This window comes from Coptis chinensis, chromosome 3 (assembly GCF_015680905.1).
Source record: "Coptis chinensis isolate HL-2020 chromosome 3, ASM1568090v1, whole genome shotgun sequence".
NCBI classification, from domain to species: Eukaryota; Viridiplantae; Streptophyta; class Magnoliopsida; order Ranunculales; family Ranunculaceae; genus Coptis; species Coptis chinensis.
The window spans coordinates 106,141,769-106,167,415 of record NC_141458.1 but is presented as its reverse complement, the minus strand read 5'-3'; the positions used below and the strand labels follow the sequence as shown (position 1 = coordinate 106,167,415).

The window sequence follows — 25,647 nt, the reverse complement described above, 5'->3', positions numbered from 1 at the left end:
TAAATTTACATTAGTAACAGTTATAACCGTTACACACAGTATGACGGATATATCCGTTAGATATGGAAGCAATCGTTAGAAAATATCAATAATAATAATATTTTTAATGTTATTCATTCTCTCTCTTTGTAAAACTACTGTTATGCACTCGTCTCTCCCCGAAATCCCTTTCAATTCCCCATCTTTCTCTCTCTGTCTGATTTCAGAGTTTAAAGTCTAACCCTTTCAATTCCATCTCTCCGTCTAACCGATTGGAGGAGGAAGACGAACATCTCGGTATGCTCACTTACTGTAAAAACTCTAACCTTCTTTGAAGTAGAAAGACGAATCATTAGTTGCAGACGAACAACAACTCAGTAGCAGAAAAACCGGGTCAACGATAGGTTGAAGGAGGAAGAAAAACCAGGTAAACTCCCTCTAATTGTTTGGGCGGCCTAATTAATTGTTTTTCTTTTTGGGTTTTCAATTTGGGGATTAATATATCTGCCCCCTAGCTAAAAGGAGGTATCTTTGGAATTTGAGGTTTGTTATTTGCCTTTTTTTTTTGTTGCAACAACTATGGAATTTTTTGTATATCGTCCCCTGTTTCTTCACTAAAAAGATGAAAAAAATTATACCAAGACTTGAAGAAGAACTATGTATGTATATGAAATAAATTAAGTGTTTGTGTTGAAGGGTGAGTTTTTGTGCTATGACACGAAAACCCGACTGCTGAAAAGTTTCGAGTCACTTAAATTTTATACAAGGTTTTATTTTTAAGTAATAGTGTGACAAATAGGTGTGAAATTTTGTGAATTTTTCCTGGAAATGTAAACAATAGACTAGATAGGCTTTTGTGTCTTGGAATTGCTTCAAAGAAACTGGATTCCTTTGGTATTAAAGATGGCATTGAAGAAGTCTCAAGCCTGCTTATTGAGATGCAAGTTGCACTTGACTTATTTTAGTAACGATTCCAAGTTTGGGTTGTTTGGAAAAAAGAAAAAGAAAAACAAGGGAAGCATTTAAAATCTTGTTGGAGATAAAGGAAGAACTCTATGATTGGTCTAGCGGAGGATCGGAATTGAAGATCTAAATATTCCAAGATTTTGTGTTCAATTGGGACAGCATCATTTTGTGATGTAAATCCCGCAACTTGGTATCTTGCTAACGGGTGATTACATAATTGCAATGTTCCTTTTTTTTTGGAATGAATGAAATACATCCTTAACTACTAGAAAAAGGAAAAAAAAGAAAAGAGAAATAAAGAATGTGTTTCTACTACTGTTCTCATTAATGAGCTTAACTTTGGATTTTGCAAGACAAATACATATGCATAGTTGTCAAATCTTTCTTGAGGATTCTCTTTGAGCTTCATCCTAGTGCTCCTTAAGATTTCAAGATATATTTATGCATCAGTAGTTATCATGGAGTTGGGCTTGACCTTTTTCTTTTCGATAAGCAATATTGGCATAATTGAGTTGACGTTAATCTCTAGAGCTTACAAGAACCCTTCTCGATTTGAGTGCAGATTTTCCATCTGAAGCTATAAACCAGCTATGTTACATTGTTAATCAATATATTGCGTGTGGATGTCTGTTACCTTAACTCATAAGCATTCTTCAACTCGTAACGCTGACTTTAAGAGTATTTACATTTCTTTACAGAAAGGATACCAATTATTGTACCGATTATTTCCTTATATTTGTTTTGGAATGATGCTAGATTCAGGCAATTTAAGTGGTACAACATAACGATTGCATTTTCAATAAACTGAAAGTTAAGAAAATTTCAATGAATGGACCTGATCTTTTGTGTAAGTGTCGTTCATTACAAAGATGAGTTACAAAAACTCGGAGCTACTGAACCATCTTATCCAATTTTCCTTGGAAAGGGAAATGTCAGCATTTTTTTTTGTCATGTGCTTCCTTGAACATGAGAAATAAATAGCATTTACTATATCAGTTCCTCGAAGTATCTCACTTTATTGTTAACCATGCAAGAGTATTTCATCGATCGGTATTTTTGGAACAAAAATTTGGACTTTTGCATTGTGGAAAGTGTGTTACTATTGCTAGTCATTCCCTATATATAGTAGTAGAAATTTTGTTTTATTGGTAAGAAACAGTGAAGAAAATATGGATCTCATTTTCTTGTAGAATTTGTTTGCTTCTTTCAACACTGATGCCATTTAGGTCACCTTAGCATAATGATTGTCTGGAAAACATGTGTTGTGATTCTTCATTGGATTTACTTTTGTGAAATTTTTGTCTTTTATATTTCTGTTGGTGTATCAGTCGACAATGACATGTTATTTTTTACTTCTCAGGAAGCATATGAAGAGTTTAAACATGTGCTTCTTGCACTTATATTTGACAAAGATGATCAAGCCCCTCCTGTGGCAATTGAGGTAACCATATTACTTCTTACTTCTATGAGTACTACATTTTTTTTTCCTAAGTGCTTTATTTGATATTAAGAGTCCCTTGTTACTACTACATACCATTATCAGGACTACATCCAATAGTCTATAGCATGTGTTTATTTATATGAAAAAATAAACAAGAAAGAATTTTTTTCTTTTGAATTACTTTATCGGTTTTAACTGCAGAGACCAAAAAAACCTAGGTTTGTTGCACAGTGGGTTGTTATGAAACAATCTTAAATTCCATGTTTGGGAAACATGGCATCCTTGTATTTTCCAGACGTTCATTTTCAAATAAATTGAAGTCCCGAGTTGCAGATAATTATTTGGTTCTTGTTTAGCAAGAACATTGACGAATCATACTAGTTTTCTCTTTTGTTTCCCATGTACGTTTTACGAGATGTTGGCATGCCACAATGGATTGTAAATTTGTTAAAAAGTTTTAAGAGGACATCCCCCAAGGGAGATGTCCCACATTGCTACTTTCGTTGTGTGCAGGTGGTCCATTGCGGATTCGTGGACACGCCACCGAACCAAATTTTTTAGTAAGTTTTTATTATTGTAAGCTCTTATTTTCATATATATACTGAAGTGATACAAGGATGAAACTAATAAGGCCGTATCATCTTCTTCTCTTTTCTCTCCAAACTTCCTCTCCATTAACAACTTTACAATTTTACTATATATATAACAATCATGTAGCAAAGTTATTTCTATTAGTGTTAGACTCTTAAGTGCTAAAAGACAGTTTTAGTATGGTTGAAGTGTTAAAAGACTTAGGATCTTCTGTCCTAATGATATTAATAGTTAATATTATCTCCATTTTGTTGTTAATATTTTTTCTTTTTTTAGTTCTGGTATCATTTTAGCATGTAATGGTAGATTGTTAGATGTAAGGGGATGTTTGTTGGGGTGGTGGCGTGTGTTTGGATGGGGCAGTCTAATACGTTTGTTATAGCTTTACTTATTAAGACATTATTTTACACGTTTTATGACTTCTATCTGTTTCAGTGGTCTGAAAGGAGGAGGTTTGACATTGCTGGATTTCTTTCGTCCTTTCTTAGAGTTCACTTTAATGCCTACGACCCAGTGTTTTCAATGACATTGAGATACTTAATAAGGTTATCCATCACCCTTCCTAATTATTTGATTATCACGATTATATGTTCAGTTGACTTTCTGTGGAGGTCCACATGTTATACTTGTTATTGATCTTATTTCAGTAGAAAATGATGAATTAAAAAAATGAGGGTATTTCCTGTCTTGTTAGTTTCAGATCAGTAGAATTCCCTCGGGCTTGAATGCTTAACGAAGGGAGAGATGGAGCTGCGGATGCGACATGTGTTGCATACTATGCAAGGTATTGTCTAGCTAGGCAAGTTGCGTGATATCTATTTGATAAAATGTTAGACGAAGTTTTGATTTCGGTATTCATTCATGTTCGGTCTTATTTGCTAGTTCCTGCACATATGCATATATTCTGTGAATGAGACTTCCTTGTGGTCTGCCCTCATAAGGATGTAATCGTTTTCCAGGTGTTACTAGTTGGTACATGCTATTCTTAGTATATAGTATATACTATGTAGTAAGTGTGTATCCAAGGAGCGTCTTAGGCTTGTACGAATATCTTTGTCCTACTTATTTTTTAGTGTGCTTTATGACAAGCATCTACATGGCGTCAATGAGATCTTAGTCACTCTCTTGTCAACAACTTACACTGACAACTTAGTACCAAATTGAAGGCAATCATGCTAGTGCTCTCAATCAGAGCAATTTCCGTGTACTTGGGTATATAAGGTAGTATATTTTTTCGGTTCTTTGAGTGTTCTATTTTTATCCTTTGCAGGTTGGAAAGTACACTGAAAGCCTATGTTTGGTGCTTCATTATTTTGGAGTCAGTCATGGAATTGGTAGGTTCTGTTTTTCATAGTGAAATTATTATACTCATGGGTCGATATTCTTTCGCTAAGAAGCTTGCATCTGCTTTTGTCGTAGGTTTTATCCTTACCATTATGGTCCATTTGCTTCCGGAATCGAAAGGGCCTCGGTGGGGGTAAATGTCTCATTTAATATGGGGTACCATTTAAACCTTTTGATCAGCTGATGGGAGTCCTTCCACCTCGTAGGTTAGAACATCTCCTTGCTACATTGTTTGTCATCTCGTTCTTCACATAACACATCTGAAGTTGCTTCTGTAGTATTTTTGCTCTTCCCATAACTGTTTATTTCAAATGCAAGTGATACACACTTATTGCTTTTGATTTTTGCACTTAGTACCGTGAAGTTTATCTTTATGTTTTCATTCAATACAAGTTGGAACATACTATTAATGTTGCATCTTCTCTCATTATTATTATTATTAACTCTACTGTTAGTTTTTTGCTAGGTTCAACTCTGTTGTTATTTTCAAAGAATGGTTGCTAGCTTGGAGTGCTGGTACAGATGCACGCAGCGGAGGAGGTGGTGGTAGTGGTATTGTTATCTTCAATTCACAACAAGAATCCGATTAAGATTTCGACCAAAATCTTCCTTTGCCGACGATTAAAAATCTATTAGAAATCTTCCAACTTTGAAGCTGTTCTAAATGATGCGGTATGATTATTTAGTTCTAGGCTTTACAAAATATTAATTTATTAAGATATATCCTCCAACTGACAATACCTGTTTTCACATTTATGTGCATGATGGACCGTATGAAGATGACAATTTCCTTGTACAGGTCTGCTATAGCGACTTGACTTTAACCATTAGAATACGCACCTATATGTTATATACCTCTTTTTTTTTTTTTCCTTAAGTTTATTCTATAACCGGATTTGTTATTCTTTCCAGACAATGTCATCGTAAGAGTCCACGAGTCATCCGGGCAAAACTTTTTTTTTTCTCGGTCATTATTAGGTTTCTTGAGACCTTTGTTGGCTCGATGTCATCGGTAATCTTGTTTTGCTTAAGGGGACAAATCTTAAACTTCTCTCATTAGTATTTTTTTTATATATTTTTTTGTCTGCTTGTCCTAACCACTATTGGTCTAGCTGATTCTTTTTCTGGCCTGAAATTTCCATGAATCTAACGGTAGACATACCTGGTATTACTGTTTGTCTTTGTCTACTCAGAAACAGAGCATGTAGGATACCTTTAATCACACATTCTTTTATCTTAAAGGATGTATTCTATTCTGAAACTCCCTCGGTATCAATTCTCTTTTTCTTTTCATTTTTTTTTTTTGCTTAGAAGAGTTCGTTCCAATTTGTCTCTATTTGTAATGCTAGGGGGTTAGGCTTGTATTAGTGCATGGAAGTTGGCAATTTACTTGTTGTTCACTTGTTAATTGCTTAGCTCTATTCCTTTAATTGCATGTGCTTTAATTGATTTCTTATTTGTTGCAGGTACTCAAGAAAAGGTTGTTGCTCGTGTTTACGACATTGTAGCAATTGAATAGAGGGATTAATGTTCTAACCAATTTTGACGTGAGTATGCACATAAATGAGTTGGGTCATAAATGCGATCTTCTATGACCAACATCAAGATTAGATTAGGTGAATTCAGTTCTATATAAGTTTGATTTGTAAATTGGGATTTAGATTGATGGCTATATTTTTATAATAATTTTTAATTGATTGGTGGTTTTGTTTTTTGTTATTCATTTGTTAATTAAGTTTGTGGAATGTGATCTTTATATTATATTTGCATGAACTAGATGTGCAAAGATAGTGGACATTATTTGACCTAGGATGTTTTTTTTTTTTTCTTTAGTGGATACAATTTACTAACGGATATTTCCGTTACAAACAATAGTTAGTAAATATCACATCTATTACTAACAGATATATCCGTTACAAACAATAGTTAAGTAAATAGCACATCCATTACTAACGGATATATCCGTTAGAAATTACAAATTTAATCGGGCCACCAACAAATATTATTCGTTACAAAAGAATTTTAGTAACGGATATAACCGTTACTAAAATTATTATCAGTAACGGTTATATCCGTTACTAATTTTGGCTTAAGTGAGAGTGACGCCCCAGAGCTAACGGATATAACCGTTAGTAAAAATATAAGTAACGGATATAATCGTTAGTAAACGCCTTTTCTGGTGTAGTGATTGTAATTGATGGGATCCCATAATTGATATCATCATTTGTTGTCAATATTGTCCAATTCAATTCTACCAACGAGTAGCCTCTGCTGCACTAGATTATAGTGCGTCACATCATGAGATTCACATAAATTAAAGAAAAGGTCGGGTGTTATATCGTGTACCCAAAAAACCGATATATATAAAAAAAAAAATATTAGAAATATCCTTTTTGGTGAACCGGTCAAAATATCGCTATATATCAGAAATATCACCGACATCGGTTAAACAATCAAAGAAGTTAGTCAAACAGTCAAACAATATATATCGGATATAAAAATGCATGTGATATATATCGGCAGAAAAAACCACAATATTCGGTGGATATATGTCGAATATTTTCATATCGGGTACCCAAAAACCGATATATATCAACAATATTTTAGGCCTTGGTTAGTACATTACAAATTTCTCAACCCAAACATGTTATATTGTTGGTGCGACCCAACATTATGGTCGATGGTTTCAATTACAGAGAAAAGGGACTTAAACATCTTTACTATATTAGCCAAACATAACTCATATTAGAAGGCCTCTGTCACACCCCAAATTTCCAGACAATATTTAAAACAATTATATTCAATTATCTGGAAATTTGGGGTGAAACAAAACCCAAAACCCTGTTATCAAACACGATGTAGAAAAACTAAAATCAAATGAAAACAAAAGAAGCAGCTCTTCATTCACAAATAAATATTACAATCATTTCAACTTGGAAGACAAGTTAGTTCCGTTTTCTCAAAACGGAATGTAGTTTCTTCCCAAGTAAGTTTTCAATCCCAATATACATTTCCAAGAAACTCATATAACAGTACTCATCATTCCCATTTTTCCAAATTAACTCACAAGATAAATACCACGCACATTCTACTTATTAAATACACATATAATAACATAATTAAATATGAGTTTGATACACCTTACCTTTAAGCCAGCACGTCGTTTTAGGGTAGGATATTTACGTCCCCTGCATACAAAATTAACAAATCCTACCCTCTTGCAAAACAAAGTTATACATCACAATAATAGGATTTATCTCAGCCAGTCAAATTTTCGTTCATAATCAAACTTTATTTAAGACATTGAAGTCTAATTGATAAAACATGGTTTTGTCCCTTTGGAAACACCACTTATCATTACACTAACATATTATTCATGACATATTCAATGAATACCTTGGGTCATTCCCGCCACATTCAAGAAATACCCATCATAACACCAACATGTCATTCATGACACATTCAATGAATACCTTGGGTCATTCCCGCCACATTCAAGGAATACCCATCATAACACCAACAGGTCATTCATGGCACATTAAATGAATACCTTGTTAAACAACCACTATCGCGTATCCAATTTAATACTAGAATTGTACACATATAGTTATCACTAAAACTAATATATAATATATAATATGGTGGCTGCACCTTTACATAAGGCTGCTTACGTATCCAATCTCTCAAGATTAGAATCAAGCCTTACGTAGCTCTTAACCAATCTCTCAATATCTTTGTATGTGCCTTTAAAGAAAACAACAACTTATACTATATAGAATCACATACGATAAGTTTCAAATACTCCTACAATCATATACATAAAGTTTCATCCCCAGAGGTATATTAGGACCATTTAAGTCCAAAAAGCTCAAAAATAGATATTTCTCGATTTTCGATTATCCAAAAATGATATTATGAACCATGTCGGTTCCAAATAAAACCATAGTCTAAAAGTATTCTACAAATACTATATAAAAGCACCCAAAAATTTGAAAGACTCTTAGTTCATTACTAGACATTGCATATTTCCCAAAACAGGTTCATGCACATAAATGATAACACTGTAGGTTTTCTAGCCAACTTGTCAATGCTATAGTTTTTCCTACATTCATCCAAATGACATGTATATTAATTATTTAGAAACTAGAGTATGTAGACTTACTTTTTCATGTATAACTCGAAGTCTCAACCTCAGTCCATCCATCCTATTTCAGTTTTTCAGACTAAAACTTTTTTTTCCTTGCAGTTTCAATGATCTATCTCGAATTCTCGGGTGGCCATAAGGCCATTTGTTAACTAAGGTTTCTATAGTAACTCAGTAAACGATACTAATTAAAGCCTTGTACACAAATGCCATTCAAACTGAAACGCACCTTTGATTTTTTTGTTTATCCATACCTCAATGAGCATTCCAGCACCAACTCCTGCAGTAAAAACCCTTCCCTTTTTATATATATATTTTTTAACGCAGAACTTTTTTTTTCTCTCTTGTATATCCTCCCTACAAGGAAAGAGGTTCGGTGGTTATAACCCCCTATCCCTATCTCTATCCACGTTTTTCTCTTTCACTATTTATCCCCCTTTTTTTTTTCTAACTAAAGCCCACTTAAGTCCATGTCCAAATAATACTAATAAAACAAAATAAAATACATGCTATAAATATTTATTTATTTAATTAAAAAAAATAAGGTTGTTATAGCCTCCTTTGGGTTTTTGCCAAGGGCCACACTGTTTCTTGAGTCGGGCCTCTGTATAAGATCAAGGAAAAATAAGTAGACGAAAGAAAACTTCGTTCATCATCCATTACCATGTGTTTTATTTCTATTTAATATATAAAACAAATAACTAGAGAGCTACTAATATATTGTTATAAGGGTTAAAGGTAAATGTATTTATAGAGGATAGAGATCAACAGAAGATTTTTGACACGTGTGAGGTGGTTTTACCTTTTTGATTAAATTATTGTATAAGTAGTTTTAACATTACAAGTTTCTCAACATTGGATTTAGGTTGTAATATGATTTGTAATGAACCTGCATATGTATAATGCTACAAGGATTATATTTAAGTTGCAACACTTTTTAATTTCTTCTTACTTTATATTAATTTATATGAACTTTAATGTTGCAGTTAAGTAACAGAAAATTACATGGGTATTTGCCGCGCCAAAGTTGAAAGAGGGGGGAAGAGGCGAAGTGAATTATTAGAGATGAGGAAGGGACGAAGTATCTGTTTCTTCTATTTTATTTTATGGGAACAAAGAAAAACAAATTTTTTAGGAAGTGAGGGGAAAAAAATAATGTAAAGATTTGAGTTAGTTGTCAATTAACTAGAGTTAATCTACTTGTTACAAAAATATAAATGTGTGGTGGATGAGTGCTTAGGAGATTTTTCGCTCAAATAAAGTGCCTAGGAGTGAATTTTTCTCTTAAATTGAATATTGTATTAAATCTTCGAAAATATCTAGTTTGTAAATTATGGCTAGTTTTTGAAGACTATCAAATGTTGGATCCTGTCCTGCAATGTTAAGCTGGAACTTAATGTACTTAATTCCGATTTAAATTGTAATGGATAAACAAAATATTAGAGGAGTAGAGGGACAAAAAATATATTGACAAGATGTTACAAACTTACACCGTACCTTAAGGTTTGCTCATTTAGTAGTAAGACTTTATGTTTCACTTTACACCGAATATTGTATTTTAGAGGCAAAACAATATCATTTTAGAATTGAAAGAGTACCATTTTTTTTTCTTGTGGAGATAATAAGATAGATTCCTAATGGTTTAACTACCCAATAACTGACTCAATCCAATAACATACCCAAATTAATTTGGGGTATTTCCAAATAGGGGCAAAATGATTTAAAACAATAATAATAATAACACGTCTTTCGTTTTTTGGACCTGTTTTTTTTTGTGAAGGGGGGGGGGGGGTTGTGGGTTTGATTCCATTATGATAATCCATTTTGTGGCAAATAATCTATTGTGAGTCGTATAATTGATTTTGAATGTAAAAAAAAAAAAATTGTTTTGTAAATTTTTCTAAAAACAATTAACATAAACAAAAAAAAAAAGTTTAAAGAATTACAAAAAATATATATAATAATAAAAAAATAAATGGAGATTTCCATTTGAAATGACTTACCATATTTTAATCCTTTTTGGTTTTTGGTAATTTCTCTTTTCATTTTTGGTTTGTTCAATAAATCAAAATTTGATTTGTATTTGGTTGTTTGGTATAATTTATACTATAAGGGTTTATCTCAAAACTATTTAAGTTAGAATTGATTAAGGGTGATCTTGGACACACCCATAGAAATACTCCGGTACCCCATAATTATCTTAATTTTTTGCCATACCCAATAACTACCCAATAACTGACTCAATCCAATAACGTACCCAAATTAATTTGGGGTATTTTCAAATAGGGGCAAAATTATTTAAAACAATAATAATAATAACACGTCTTTCGTTTTTTGGACCTGTTTTTTTTTGTGAAAGTTTCTTAGGACTGGTATCCTATCCAAATATGTCAAACAATGCAAGCTTTAGATTTTTTACAGTTATGTCATCCTTACCTGTCTTCTGTTTCAGTAGACAAGGAGCGCTTAATAATTCGGCGGTCTCCCGTGTCATCTTGTACCTCTGCTTCCTTGGCAACATTGTAATGTCGTCGGCGTATGAGTTTTTCTAAAGGGAGGTGTATTCCGTGTTTCTCAAATGAATTACTAACTTTCATCCGCAGGAAGTCTCTGAGTCTTACATCATGTTCTTCACACTTGGTGCTTTCACCAATTTGCTCTTTTGCATCGTCAATTAATCCACCACTGTGGCAGGAATTAGATACAATTGTTATGCGACAGCCGTGTGGAAGTATATCAACAAACTCCCTGAAGTCATCATCTGCAGAGAGATGATCAAGAGAAAGTATTAAGTGTTATGATCCTAAATGTACATTTTAGCAAGCAACCTCCAAATCTTCAATTAGTGCGTACACTTAATTTGGTTATGTTGGACATGATGTTACTCCTTTGTAAGTGCCACATGCCACAAATTGGTAGAAACCATTGTCACAAATTGAATTAGTTGGTGAAAAACAGCAGAAACCAGTAAAAAAATATATGTAAACTAAGTCAATAATGTATATTACATTAGCCAAGAAACTCTCATTTTCAGAATTTTTGAAAGTTTCTTATATGTACGTCTATCATGTAATTTGATAGATTATTTGTGATTGTTGATACTTGATAGTGTCAATGATTCATGCAATTGCCATAAACTGTTTATTAGTTACTATTGATGGTTGTTGACCAGGAAAAGAAAAAGGAAACAGTTATTACTAGTGATGAGATTCATGTCACAGGGAATAATGCACTCGTCATATCCAGTGTTGTCATTAGAGTCAGGGTTGGCTGGTAGACGTGTTCCATGACCGCTGAAGTGGAAGAAGAGGTAGTCACCAGGTTATGCTGATTGACAGAAGATGGAGTGCAGTTAGAATGTTTATTCCAATTGGCTGAGGGTAAGAACTATCCGTGTCAATCATCGCAAACATGTCTTCTTGCTTAAATCCATATTGTTGGATTAGGCAATGATACATATTCTTGACATCATTGATGCAACCATTGAGTTCTGCCTGTGTTGCTGGGTAATTGCATTCAACAAGAATTGCCTTCTTGCCCATTTGATCCTGTCTCACCACTCGGCAGTTTTAGTCTTAATCTTTCAGAAGTAGCCTATTGGCTCAATGATTTGGAGAATGCATTAACTTATGAAATGAAGGAAAGCTCAAGGATATTTCTGTTGGTAATAAGACATACCTTTGACCAAGAAAAAAAAAATACTCAATAAGACGACTAAGACGATATTAGCTAGTCTAGACTGTTTTGTAATGTGATGTGATCGACATCACCAAATTTGTGTTGTGATATGAAATTGGTGTACTCTAGAGATATCTCGTGGTGGTGTTAAAGAGGAGAGACCTTACATGAGTCAATGAACGCAAACCATTCTCCAATCACATTTCTATTTAGTATTACTCATTTGTTAGTATTACGTAAGAAACTTTCAAAAAAAAAAAAGGGTCCAAAAATGAAAGACGTGTTATTATTATTATTGTTTTAAATACTTTTGCCTCTATTTGGAAATATCCCAAATTAATTTGGGTACATTATTCGATTGAGCCAGTTATTGGGTATGGCAAAAATTTAAGATAATTATGGGGTACGGGAGTGTTTTCTATGGGTGTGTCCAAAATCACCCTTGATTAAAACATAACTATTTGTACATATAATGGTTCCGAAACGAATCCATTTTTGTTGTCCCAAATAAAAGCTATCCCAGCTGTCCAACCAATCAGGTTGAATCATTTTGGACTCCAAAATTAATAAAAAAATATTGTAATTATGGGCAAGCCCTTCCTCACTCACCCAAATCTCCCGAGATTTAAGTGAGCATTTACCAAAACAAACGGTAAAAAGAAGGAAAAATCAGGGCCGACTCAACCCCCTAGCAAAATAGGCAGCTATTTAGGGCCCCGCAGCCCAAGGGGCCCCAATATAATTCAAATCAATTTCTTTTTTTTTTTTTCAATCGTTTTTCTGGCCCTTATTTAAGGGTTAGATAACGTACATTGGAATCTATGAAATAACGTTAGATAACCATTTGTTTTCCTCGCCTTCTCCAACGTTTCTGTCGCGTTCTCTGACCAAAAAAATTCCTCGCATCCATTGGCATTTGAACTTTGCCTAGGGCCCCTGGTTGTCTTGAGCTGCCCCTCGGTAAAATAGAATACATATATTTCACAGTTCGAAAAGCTGCTTCTTCCAAGCTGTTTTTGGTTAACAAAAAAACAAAACAGTTAATGGTACCAAAAAATTTTCCAAACCGAAAATGTTATTAAGGTGACCAAGGTGAATCTGATTATCTAAGATTCATATGTAGCATACTCACTCGACAGTCAGATGTATGCACATGATGATGTTGCCTAAGTTGCTCATCTTATTTATTTTGGTCTTCGAGTAGTTCTTATTGGAGAAACTGATCCTTCATTGTAGCCCTTTTTTAAAATTCCAAAGAGAGAATCACATTATTCACATGATTACTCGTGGAGTATCCACATGCCCCGGCCTGAAGGCAAACCTTGGTTCACAAATCACAATAGCGAGATAAGTTATTGTATCATTAAACCTAGAATAAAAGCTTAATATAAGTATTTGATTACCTAATCTTCATTTTTAAATTAATTACATTGACCTTGTCTTTGCCTTGGTCATCCAAAATATAATATGTGATTACTTCTAAAGTACTCCCCTTATCACAGTTTCAATTTTCAGGCTCCTACAAACCAAAGTCTTACACAAAGTTTTCAGCACTCTCCACCTTTTCTGTAGCTGAGCTTGCATAGCAAACCACAAGCTTCAACTATGAATTCTATCAACACTCTCAAAGGCTACGACAAGGTAGGCCACGTAGAAGATCAATCCTCAATTCCCAAAAAAAACCCAAAGCATAAACTCCTCATAATTCTCATCCCGGCACTCATTTTATTAACGGCCATCATTTGTTTAACAGCCACACTCATAATCCACAACACCAGTACCACCAAATCCAAACTCCCAAAATCAAACTCAATCACAGCCGTCTGTTCTTTAACCAATTACCCACAATCTTGCATCTCATCCCTTCAAAATTCCACGTCAGCTGACCCGGAACAACTCTTCAAACTCTACTTACAAGTTTCTGTTCATTCACTCAAAAACCTCTCTGCCGTACCACAACAACTGATTATCAAAGTCAACGATCCACGTGTCAAATCAGCGTTACTTGACTGTGAAAGTCTTTTTAACGATGCAGTGGAAGAAATTAAAGGCTCGATGTCGTTAATGAACGTGGGCCAGGGTGAAAAGATGTTGACGGTAAATAAGATTAACTATATTAAGACGTGGATTAGTGGTGCTATGACGAATCTCGAGACGTGTCTGGATGGTTTAGATGAGATGGATTCGAGTTTACATGATGTGATGAAGACTTCGATGGTGAATTCCAACGAGTTTTTGAGTAATAGTTTGGCTATTGTTGGTAAGATTGATTTGGTTCTTGATCAATTCCATCTCACGATGCATTGATGTCCGATTCAATGTTTGGTATGGTCAATGGTTTAATAATGTGTATATAGTGCCAATGCAATGTTTGTATTTGAGGTGTATTGGATGATATATCTATGATAAAATGGTCGTTGTTGACTTTTTATAATGTAAAAAACTGGTTAAGTTTCGGGTGTATGTAAATGTGTGTGATAGTTTCTATTGTAGATATCAGAGCTGGTACTTCAACGTTCAACGACACATCAACACACTTTCCACTTGAAATTTATACACAAACATTGCTAGGAAGTATTTGAATCTGATTTTCTAGATCAATTTGATCATTATTAGACAAAGATGATGAATTACCAGTGGCGGCCTGAGGCAAAAGCCACACACTAGCAAGTGCTTTGGGCCCATTATTTTGGCTAAATAAGGGTCACCACTATAGATTGGTTTGTGTCAAAATGTCAATGCACATTATAGGCATAATTGAAACTTATGAAAGTATTAAATTTATTTTTTATTTTACATATACGAAGTCAAAAGAGACATAAAATCTTATTTATTACATAAAATCAAAAAGAATTCAACTAAAAAGAAGAGAAAAGTAGAAAACAAATCATCAAAAGAGGCATAAAATCGTATTTATTACATAAAATAAAAAAGAATTTAACTAAAAAGAAGAAAAAAGTAGAAAACAAATCATTAAATACGTTGATTTTTGTTTTGACATGGGAATGGACACACATTTTTACCACGTCCAAATTTCCAAATTTTTTAAATCATGGTTAAATGCAGCACAGAGGTTAATAATTCTATCGAACCAACAGGAGTTTGTATTCGTTGCAGCACAGAAAATAATAATTCTATCGAACCAAGGAGTTTGTATTCGTTGCTAGCCAAGAAGCCCAAGATATGTTCAATTTAGTAGATAATTCCAAAATGTACTAGAGATTTTACCACTTCAAAATAATAAAAAATCCGTTACTTCCATTCACGTTCAAAGCCACCAGACTGGAAAAAAAAGGACACAAGAAACAAAAACAAAAAGTTACCTGTAACCATTCTTAAATGAGCAGGAAATTTCCTGTGGGCGTCGCTCGCAAAAGTTGAAACTTCTGTTACCAGTTTTTAACTTTTTTTGGAACGTGGCTTATTTGTGAACCTTCTCTCTCCTATAAAAAGCGAGACTTGGAACTAGTTTTTGAGGATGCGGAAATTCGTTTTTCAACGATCGAAAAACCTCGTCAACTCTTTTCAAAGATCGCTTTCTTCATCTCAATCTAGATTTTATTCTTCACCTTTATCTTCTTCTTCTTCTTCGAGTATGGCTTCTTCTAATAATAGGACTCCTTCAGTTACCGTCGATAATATTAACCCCAAGGTATATGGGTGTTGTTGTTTATTTTGTGTTTTTGATATTGGGTATGCTTTATTTTCTTGATTTAATGTGGTTTTGATGACTTGGGTATGCTTTATTTTTAATATTCTGAATATGGGCTTGTTTTGATTTATTAATGTTTTATGCATGTTTGGCTTAGTTGTATTGGAGATACCAATTGATATTTTCAATAGATTTCAGTACTGGCTTATCAGATATTTGGTGAGGTATAGGAAACTTGAATGTTTTATGTAGGAGGGAGTTTTGTTAGTTGGAAATGAGAAATACACAATGTGAGTATGCTGTTGCTCTTACCCTGAGCTTTTTCTTTGGTCTTCTCTCCAGGTTGTAAAATGTGAGTATGCTGTGCGTGGAGAGATTGTTACTCAAGCCCAGGTACTTCTAAATTCATATATAGTTGCCATCTAGGTTGGGCAATAAGGGGACTTAGTTTTCATGTGGCATCTGTGTTGGGCGTAGTGTCATACCCTACCATATGACTGGTACACTGAGAAACAGGTTTATACTATTATGGGTTTTTTACATAAGTTGTAATTTTGAAGATATTCATTGCAGATGCAGGTCAAAGCCACTTTTAATCTTGTCTCTATAAGACAATTGGAAACAATCTTACTGTGCCTATCAATCTTTTCTCTTTAATGAAATTATTTAAAATATAAACGATAGAGAATACATGGGGGATTAAAGTGTTGTCTTCACTTAGACAAGGCGATGAAAAAGAAGAGGAAGTCCCTGCTACTTAAAAATTGACTGGGTGACCCACTGCTACTCTATTAAGTCTGATTTTATTGTCCGACATTGGATTAGAAGTTGTTTTCAATCCTGGATAAACTGTGAAAGTCTACCACTCGCTTGTGTTGTGGTGTTTTGAGAACACTCCACTCCCATGAATAGGCGAATCTTTTGGCTTGAGCCTTTGGGTATGAGAATGTCATCCTTGTAGAATGTGGTGGGTCGTTGTGAGTTTGGTGTCAGAGACTTGGGCTTTTGGTGGCTATGTGGGGCAACATTGACGTGGTAGACGTGGTGGGTCACTAGTTACTCTTTGGTGACTGGTCACACTCATACTTATATAGTTACTAATTTTCTAATCTATTTATTGCTTTTGCACTGGTTTTCAAGAACCAATATCTTAATGATGCTTCATGCAATAGTATCATAACAGATTAACAGGTTTTAGGTTTTACACTTCCTTCATCTTATTGTTCACAAAAATGGAGGAATATTGTATTTTTACTTCTTAATGCTTGTTGTCGGATTCATGACTTTTGAGCAGCAAACTGAGTTATGGAGCTGGATATATAAATTTTATTTGTTATCAAATTTCATCTCAACTGGCGTCCTCATCCCTTTTTCTTATTGCAGCGTTTGCAACAAGAATTAAAAGAGAAACCAGGTTCTCATCCTTTTGATGAGGTAGGTTTTATTTCGTCCCTGTCTTTCGTCATCCCAATACATTATATTTGCAGTTTTGCATTAGTCATCTCCTTTGCTTAACTATTTCCAAATTAGTTGCCATTGTAGGAAACATCTTAATATTGAAGCTCTTATTGGCTGACTAACTAACTTTGCTAAGCCCAACTACTCTCGTCCTTATTACACATCGCACTACTTTTATTTTAAAGAGATTAAAAGATTGGTTAAAAGGACTACAAATATTCTCCGGCTCCCAAATGATGACCTATTAGGCTATTAGATACAGAGTAGTTGTTAAAGAATTTAATTTATTTACTATATACTGGAATGTTTTATTTACAGATACTTTATTGCAATATCGGAAATCCTCAATCTCTTGGTCAGCAGCCAATTACTTTTTTCAGAGAGGTTGGTAAAAAGTGTAAATAAGTACGTCTATAACTTGGTTAAGCAGTTTTGGTGAAACAATTTGTTTTGCTCAGGTTCTTGCACTGTGTGACCATCCAGTTATCTTGGACAAGAGTGAAACACAGGGATTGTTCAGGTATTGTAATAATGTTTATACTTACGTACTTATTTGATTTTAAATTGTGAGGGCTAAAGGGGAATTAAGTCATCGGTGTGTATAAAGAGCTCATACAACAACAACAACACCAGCACCAATAACAGTTACAAAAAAAGCTCTTGGAAATAAATTACCAAATTACGAATTTCATTCTTTTTATAGCTTCTGTTTGGAATTTCTTTTTTCGGAAAGTATTAATCAACTAGTGGACAAAGTTAAACAATTATCACATTGTACTTGATTGATTTGACCTCCTTATGAATACAGTGTGCAATTCCATTGGATGCTCATTTCAAAGTGTTTACTCTTCAACCTTCTGGTAGGGTAGTGTACTACAACACCTGTCTTTGATACCAAGTAATGTTTGTTCTCAGTCTTTTAATCTAGGTTAACATGTGCAGCAAGTAAAACTTGAGTTACATTGATGCGGATACTTGTGTCCATATGCGACACGGACACAAAGTGTCTGACATGGTGAAATATAAAATTTGAGGTATATGACATGATTTGTGTACATGTGGGTTCGACTCGGACATGTGGATGTGTATCCGACCAATTTTTTTGAAATTTGGCATGTGGGCCTTGGTTCAATAGTCTAAGGCTAAGTCCAATGGTTTGGTGCGCCATCGCACCAAACCACAATAGTACAGTGTATAGAGTTAGCGGGTTAGCGTTTGCAAATGCAATGGTTTTTCTCACAGCTGTACCTATGGCGTACAGGGGGAAAAAATACTCTCCAGCTGCCATTGTCAAAGGTGTGTGGGAAAAAAATTAAAAAAAAAAATTCTAGCCGCCACATAGTGACGCTATCTCGTTAAAATTGGCTCTATAGATAGGTAAATTTATACTGATAGTGTTGGCGGGTTAGCGTTTTGACGCACCATTGGATCAGAATTTCCGTGATATTTGGTGTTTTGCCGCACCATTGGACTTAGCCTAAGTGATTTTCTTATAAGTATTATTTCAAATGACTTCTGTTAACTACAACTTTTGGGTAGTTTCGCGTTTGGTGGAGGAGTTGTTAGCTTCATGCTTCCACTGGTTCATTGGCTTACTAGTTCACTGGCTCGCTATCTTGGTCTTGGAAGCTGTCCCTAACCTTCATGCTTACAAAAATAGAAAAATTAATCAGTACTTATTTTCACTGTTTTCTTAATCTTATCTTATTCACAATCCTTCCTAATGTATGTTAATATTCTCCTATCATGTGTTACAGTACTGATGCCATAGGGAGAGCTTGGCAGATTTTAGATCAGATTCCAGGAGGAGCAACAGGCGCATATAGTCATAGTCAGGTACTGATAACATTATTTTCTTTTATCTCATCACCATGTATAATTGCAGCACTCATGGGTGATATTCCGCTCATTTTCTGCTTCGTCCAGGGTATCAAGGGTCTACGTGATGCAATTGCATCTGGAATTGCAGCTCGTGATGGTTATCCTGCCGATCCCAATGACATTTTCTTAACAGATGGTGCCAGTCCAGCGGTATATTTGGATTTAGCCACTCTCTCTCTGAATATTAGGAGAAATTGGACACTCTTACTAAGGTTTGTTATTGTCTTCCAGGTCCATATGATGATGCAGTTACTGATAAGGTCAGAGAAAGATGGCATTTTTTGCCCCATCCCTCAGTACCCGTTGTACTCTGCTTCAATTGCCCTCCATGGAGGCACTCTGGTATGTTGAGAATGTGTACGCTTTCTTGGTCCATTCACTTTAGTCATGTTGGTTAACTATAATTACCAATCAGGCAAGCACTAATGGTTTTCTGATGAACTGAGGAATGACTAGGTAGTTATATCTTTACATATATTGAAGTAACAAGCAGTGCGGTTTTGCAGGTTCCTTACTATCTGAACGAAACGACAGGGTGGGGAATGGAGGTTTCTGAGCTCAAGAAACAATTGGAAGCTGCCCAGTCAAAGGGCATTACTGTTAGGGCCTTGGTAGTGATAAACCCCGGAAACCCTACAGGCCAGGTAAGTACTTGCAAGTCTTTTCACACTTTAGTTTTTGAATGCACAGTTTCCTTATCGGGATTTTACAGCAACTTCTTTGCAGTTATCTTCAACTTCTGCTGTTCACTTATAGTAGTTGTCCTTATGTTGCTTCCATGGTTTACCTGTGCCTGCAGGTTCTTGCTGAGGAAAACCAACGTGAAATTGTGGAATTTTGCAAGAGAGAAAATCTGGTTCTTCTTGCAGATGAGGTGGGTATAGAACCATAGATATATTACAAATGTAGCTCCAACACATATAATATAATGGGGAGGGATAGAGCCATATTCACTGTAGCCACATTGTAAACGGATCCAAGCAAAATCGTGGATTTAAAAGTTGAATTAAGGGCTGAATTTTTGTAGATATTATCTCCCCACCATGGAGAGCATGCTCACAAAAATTCAGCTCATTCAAAGAAGCCTAACCTTAGAACATGCTCACAAAAGTTTTAAACCGTTAGATGAAAAGTTAAAAAATGAACACTAATTTTTACATGGTTAGACATGTTCAAATATTATAATTTTTTGTGAGAATGATTTTCATGGTGGAGGGATCATCTCTACAAAAAACTAGGCCTTAATTCATTTATATGTCGAAAATGTGGCTATAATGTGTGCATAAGAATGTGGCTCTATCTCTCCCCTAATATAATATAATATGTTTATTTTTATTTATTTTTTTCCCCAGGTTTTCCGCTTTTAATTTATTTTTGTCTTCGATCAGTTTCTTTTTTGCCATATATATTCTGCCTAAATGCTTGCGTCTATCAAATTAGTCCAATTTGGCTACTTTACTTTCAAGCTGGAACAGACTGTCTGAACTACACTTGCAATCTAGCCTCATATGCTAAGCTAAGTTAATCTTGTACAGGTATACCAAGAAAACATTTATGTTGCGGAGAAGAAGTTTCACTCATTTAAGAAGATTGCCAGGTCAATGGGCTATGGCGAGGAGGATATCGCATTGGTATCTTTTCAGTCAGTTTCTAAAGGTAAGTAAAATTAAAGAAAAGAAAAGAGATGAATTTTTGTTAGAAGTTAGAACTGAAAATATATGGGTTTATTTCTTAATGCTAGGATATTATGGGGAATGTGGAAAAAGAGGAGGTTATATGGAGGTCACCGGTTTTAGTGCTGCTGTGAGGGAGCAGATTTACAAAGTTGCATCTGTTAATCTTTGTTCAAACATATCTGGTCAGATTCTGGCAAGCCTCGTGATGAATCCTCCAAAGGTATTCCCTATTTGCCACTGTTTTGTGGCCCTAAACTTTATGAGAGATCACATTTAAATAATATCCTTCTCTTTTCGATTCATTGTTTTCATGGTCATGTCCAGCTATATCTTATCGTGATGTAGGTGTCAGTTTCAGATTAGAGTTACAATACCAATTTATGAGTGCAGTACTGTACCATGATAACAGTCATGGTCAACTGTAGTGATAGAAATTCATGAACAGTGCCAATTGTACTACATGTTAATGGGGAATTGAAAAAGACATTGATTAGCCTTATGATGTAATACAAATCAGCTTTACTTTATGTGTTTTCCTGTTTTCACTTGCAAGTGGAAGAGAATAACTGAAACCTATCTCTGCAGGTTGGAGATGAATCATATGAATCGTATCAGGCTGAAAAAGATGGAATTCTCTCTTCTCTAGCAAGGCGTGCAAAGGTTGGTCAACAATATGAATATAGGTCTATTTCCCTGAAATGCAGAATGAAATATTGCAATTCAATTGCATGGCTACTGGCTATTTGATTATGTTAAAAAATATGGGTATTAATTGTAACCTTCAAAGTCTTGTTGAATAGACCAAATGAACCACCATTCAACTTTGAATCTCACTTATGAGTTTGCAAAGTTTCTTAGAAATCCATTTCCATGTAGTAGATAACCAGATCATACTGCTCGATGGTTCGAATACTTGGTTTTTGAATGCGGGATTAATGTTTTAAGCTCCATGGCCCCCTTCTTTTGCTAGAATATGTAATGGGTGTTTTCTGGCTGTACTTGTGAACATTATAAGCATATGATCATCTTTGTTGTCAAGAAGTAATTTCTTTAAACTTCTGAAATCATAAAAGACTCATTTTGTTTTTACTGTTTGTTTTATAATACAGACTCTAGAAGATGCTCTTAACAGTTTAGAAGGCGTCACATGTAACAAAGCAGAAGGAGCCATGTATCTTTTCCCCCGTATCCATCTGCCTGGAAAAGCAATTGAAGCTGCAGAAGCCGCAAAGACAGCCCCAGATGCCTTCTATGCCCGCCGACTCCTTGAAGCCACTGGAATTGTTGTTGTACCTGGGTCTGGTTTTGGGCAGGTGAGTGTCCTACCCAAGCTTTTATAATTGCAGCTACAAGTTATGATTTGAGATCATATTAGGGCAGTGGAAGTTTTCCATGTTCAAAAGAATTGTCTAAATTAATAACAGATATAAGACTACGGTGTTAAAAATAATCAACTGATGTCACAGCCAATAGAACAAGAATATCGTAGCACATTTTATACTATTTTAGAGAATAAGAGCTTTATGGGTGTGGGTGTGTGGCTATCCTTGTGGGGTAATTTCATACTCTCCACGTATCATCAATTTTTTATGTGTCGTGACATCATACTCACAACCCACCCCATACCATGTATCAACAATTTCTCCACTTGTTACCCAATTCCCATCAAGGGTGTTGCATTCTTCCTTAAAAGGCATTGACACATTCATACTTCATAGATCATCACAATTTATCCTGGATCTAGGTAGCTCAGTAGCTTCCTATGCAGTGTTTGATGCCAGCTTATACTCATATAGTCATATGACTGGCCTGTGCAGTATGAACCTTTTGTGGTTGCAACAATGATCAAGTTCTTGTTTCTCTTCTGATCACGCCGAATATAGTTTTGAAAAAGCGAAGGGACATATGAAAATTGATGCATAAGAAGTTAACATCTGGATAATAACCATCACTTAAATAATGCATGAGAAGTTCTTTTTTTGTTTTTATTTCAACGGTGATAACCATAATTCTTTTACCTTTTCTCCATAGGTTCCTGGTACTTGGCATTTTAGGTGCACAATATTACCTCAGGGACACATGAAAAATGATGCATAAGAAGTTAACAGCTGGATAATAACCATCACTTAAATAATGCATGAGAAGTTCTGTTTTTGTTTTTATTTCAACGGTGATAACCATAATTCTTTTTACCTTTTCTCCATAGGTTCCTGGTACTTGGCATTTTAGGTGCACAATATTACCTCAGGAAGACAAGATTCCAGCAATTGTTACCCGCTTGACAGCCTTCCACCAAGCATTCATCGCAGAGTTTCGTGACTGAGCTACCTGCCAATACAATTTTGTTATCATAACTTTTCAGATGCCCTAATAAAGATGTATGAATACGCCCATGTTCTGCAAGATGATGTGTATTATTTTGCTTTTGAAACTTGGAAGTTGTTATATGAAGCGTCAAGAGAATGCATATCACTACTACTATAAATAACCTGCCATTTTAAAAGTAATCAGCCTTTTCAGTACCGCATAATGCCCTTACCAAGTGTTGAGAAAAAAATAGATGAGTGGGCAAACAAATGGACAACATAGTAATTTGTTTTTTTCCTTTCCATTTATAGCCTGTAGTTTAATAAGAGTAAAGTGCATATATAGAGGGGTTTTTTGTCTTTTTGAAGATGTTATTAAATGTACGCACCTTTTCTTTATGTCGCCGCCATACAGTTTTTAACGCATATGTTTATGTTGCCGCCATACAGTTTTTAACGCATATGCACAATCCACATTAAACATGATGTCTTTACCAAGTGTTGAGAAAAAAATAGACGAGTGGGCGAACAAATGGACAACATAGTAATTTGTTTTTTTTCTTTTCCATTTATAACCTGTAGTTTAATAATAGTAAAGTGCATATACTGAGTTTTTTTTTTCTTTTTTGAAGATGTTATTAAATGTACGTACCTTTTCTTTATGTCGCCGCCATACAGTGTTTAACGCATATGCACAATTTACATTAAACATGATTATGTATCCCATCTACTTTACTTTTTTAGTCGACCCACAGTCTTTAACGCATCTGGAATGTCAACATTAAGCATGCCTATGCATCCTAACTACTCTAACTTTTCAAAACAGTTATGTGGTACCCCGTTAGAACGCATTGGTGTTACCAACGCTTCTGTAGAGGAAAGAAAGAGTTTTACTATCAGCCATATTTTCTCATCACATTATTTGGCCCTTTCTATACATATAGAGAGCCGTGCATGCTGACATACTTGCCCATTATCTCCCCAGATTTGACTCCCGTGAGTCATTACAATGTGTTTAACCCCACCATAACTAAAAAACAACCCTGCTTTACATTTTAATTTTTTTTTTAAATATCCCCAACATTATTTTCTTTCCTCTTCAAATAGTTGCCTCGGGCGCACTTCAGTGCAGTCGGCACACAATGTTGAACGCATTTGCAATGTCCACAATAAGCATGACTATGCATCCTACCTACTCTACCTTTTCAGTCTATTTTTTTGTTCCCATAAGTATCTGCTAACTTTTAAAAATAGCTGTGTAGGACCCGTTAGAACGCATCGGTGTTGCCAACGCTTCTGTAGAGGAAAGAGAGAGTTTTACTACCAGCCAAATTTTCTCATCACATTATTTGGCCCTTTCTATACATATAGAGCCAGCATACTGCCCATTATCTCCCCAAATTTGACGCCCGTGAGTCATTACAATGTGTTTAACCCCACCATAACTAAAAAACAAACCTGCTTTACATTTTAATTTTTTTTTAAATATCTCCAACATTATTTTCTTACCTCTTCAAATACTTGCCTCGGGCGCACTTCAGTTCAGCATGCATAGCTAGAGTTTAATAGGAAAGGCTTTAACCTGTTTTATGCAGACAAAAAAAAAAAAAAGGAATGATGCTATACAATGTTTATTTGTTATCGTCAGACACTCGAGGTATCCACTCATTTTTCCCCCCCCTCTTTTGTTACTTAAATTCTAATGAATTCATTTCTGCAGGTTTGTTTCCTTTTTCCCTCCATTTCAATACAGTCGGACGTTTATTTGAACTATCCAAATTTAAGTCAGCAACTTTGAAGCCCATTTAGATAGGTAAACTAAAACGGAAAATTACTTAGCTCAATCCATTGCATTTGTTGTTTTAAAATCTTTTAGTCTGTTTTTTTTTTTGAACTGACTACTAACTATTGTTGTATGAAGGTTATTTTAGGTCCCTTTGACGGAATTGAGTCAACGGAATTTTCGTACCGAGCAATACAAAGGTCCCATAAAAAACGTTATAGTATATTGTAAAAAAAAAAAAAAAAAAAGGATATGATCATAGTGCATTAATCAGTTAAAATAAAATGTTTAGTAAGTTACAATGGACTATGTAACATGTTATAGGCCCATAGTGTTTTTTTGTTCTGAGTTAAAATTACAATGAGCTTGTTGATAAATTGTATTTTGCGCCTTTAAAATGATGAACTAGCATATTGACCTTAGCTGCTTTGAAGCTTGGCTTATGTTTACAACTTTTTTTTTAACTTGCCAGTAACAATATTTGAGTCAATAGTTTACAAGGATTTTTTAATAATAGTTTTGTTGACAATATTGTTAAATTTTTTTGCTTTGTTGACTATGTTGCACCTTAAAATTGTCATGTCATTAAATTGTGTAACTACATCAGATCCAAAATAGATACAAAATGCACGCAAAAAAAAGATGAATAGCTAAATATTACATGTTTAGCATAAAACTCTACAAGCCGTAATTTGAATCATTCTACTTTGTGTTTCCATTTGTTTAGCATTAACATATGGAGTTGCAT

General features: G+C 34.7%; 1 protein-coding gene, 2 long non-coding RNA genes and 1 pseudogene across 5 annotated transcripts; 2 read left to right on the top strand and 2 right to left on the bottom strand.

Moving 5' to 3' along the window:
* LOC147512613 (uncharacterized) lies at window positions 1–4,288 on the top strand. The gene is made up of 5 exons (XR_015217245.1): window positions 1–406; window positions 2,306–2,386; window positions 3,413–3,522; window positions 3,678–3,761; window positions 4,248–4,288. It is a non-coding gene; the product is annotated as an uncharacterized LOC147512613 (long non-coding RNA).
* Window positions 4,289–10,743: 6,455 nt separating this feature from the next.
* LOC147512612 (metacaspase-4 pseudogene) lies at window positions 10,744–12,035 on the bottom strand (annotated as a pseudogene).
* A 520-nt stretch (window positions 12,036–12,555) lies between these two features.
* Window positions 12,556–15,262, bottom strand: LOC147512611 (uncharacterized). Its single transcript, XR_015215035.1, has 2 exons — window positions 13,276–15,262; window positions 12,556–13,153 (listed from the first exon to the last, which is right to left on the bottom strand). It is a non-coding gene; the product is annotated as an uncharacterized LOC147512611 (long non-coding RNA).
* On the top strand, window positions 15,256–23,317 carry LOC147512610 (alanine aminotransferase 2-like). Of its 3 annotated transcripts, none has more exons than XM_086595632.1 (15): window positions 15,256–15,795; window positions 16,138–16,188; window positions 17,179–17,229; window positions 17,572–17,637; window positions 17,712–17,773; window positions 19,011–19,089; window positions 19,180–19,284; window positions 19,366–19,476; window positions 19,641–19,778; window positions 19,934–20,008; window positions 20,670–20,790; window positions 20,876–21,030; window positions 21,396–21,470; window positions 21,920–22,123; window positions 23,017–23,317. In XM_086595632.1, exons 1-15 carry the CDS (start codon window positions 15,622–15,624, stop codon window positions 23,131–23,133), a joined length of 1,584 nt encoding a protein of 527 aa, XP_086451758.1. In that variant the 5' UTR covers window positions 15,256–15,621; the 3' UTR covers window positions 23,134–23,317. The 3 variants fall into 3 exon arrangements, with proteins under 3 accessions (XP_086451758.1, XP_086451757.1, XP_086451756.1); XM_086595631.1 differs by lacking the exon at window positions 23,017–23,317 and adding an exon at window positions 22,842–22,996 and having other exon boundaries at window positions 15,451–15,795; XM_086595630.1 differs by having other exon boundaries at window positions 15,451–15,795; window positions 19,180–19,476.
* Window positions 23,318–25,647: the final 2,330 nt, after the last annotated feature.

Bases quoted from the DNA above. Each gene is read 5' to 3' on its own strand.
- LOC147512610 (XM_086595630.1), top strand. From the start codon at position 15,622: ATGCGGAAATTCGTTTTTCAACGATCGAAAAACCTCGTCAACTCTTTT. The intron at 17,230-17,571 runs GTAGGTTTTATT...TTTTATTTACAG, and splicing joins GTTCTCATCCTTTTGATGAG to ATACTTTATTGCAATATCGG. The intron at 17,774-19,010 runs GTATTGTAATAA...CATGTGTTACAG, and splicing joins GAAACACAGGGATTGTTCAG to TACTGATGCCATAGGGAGAG.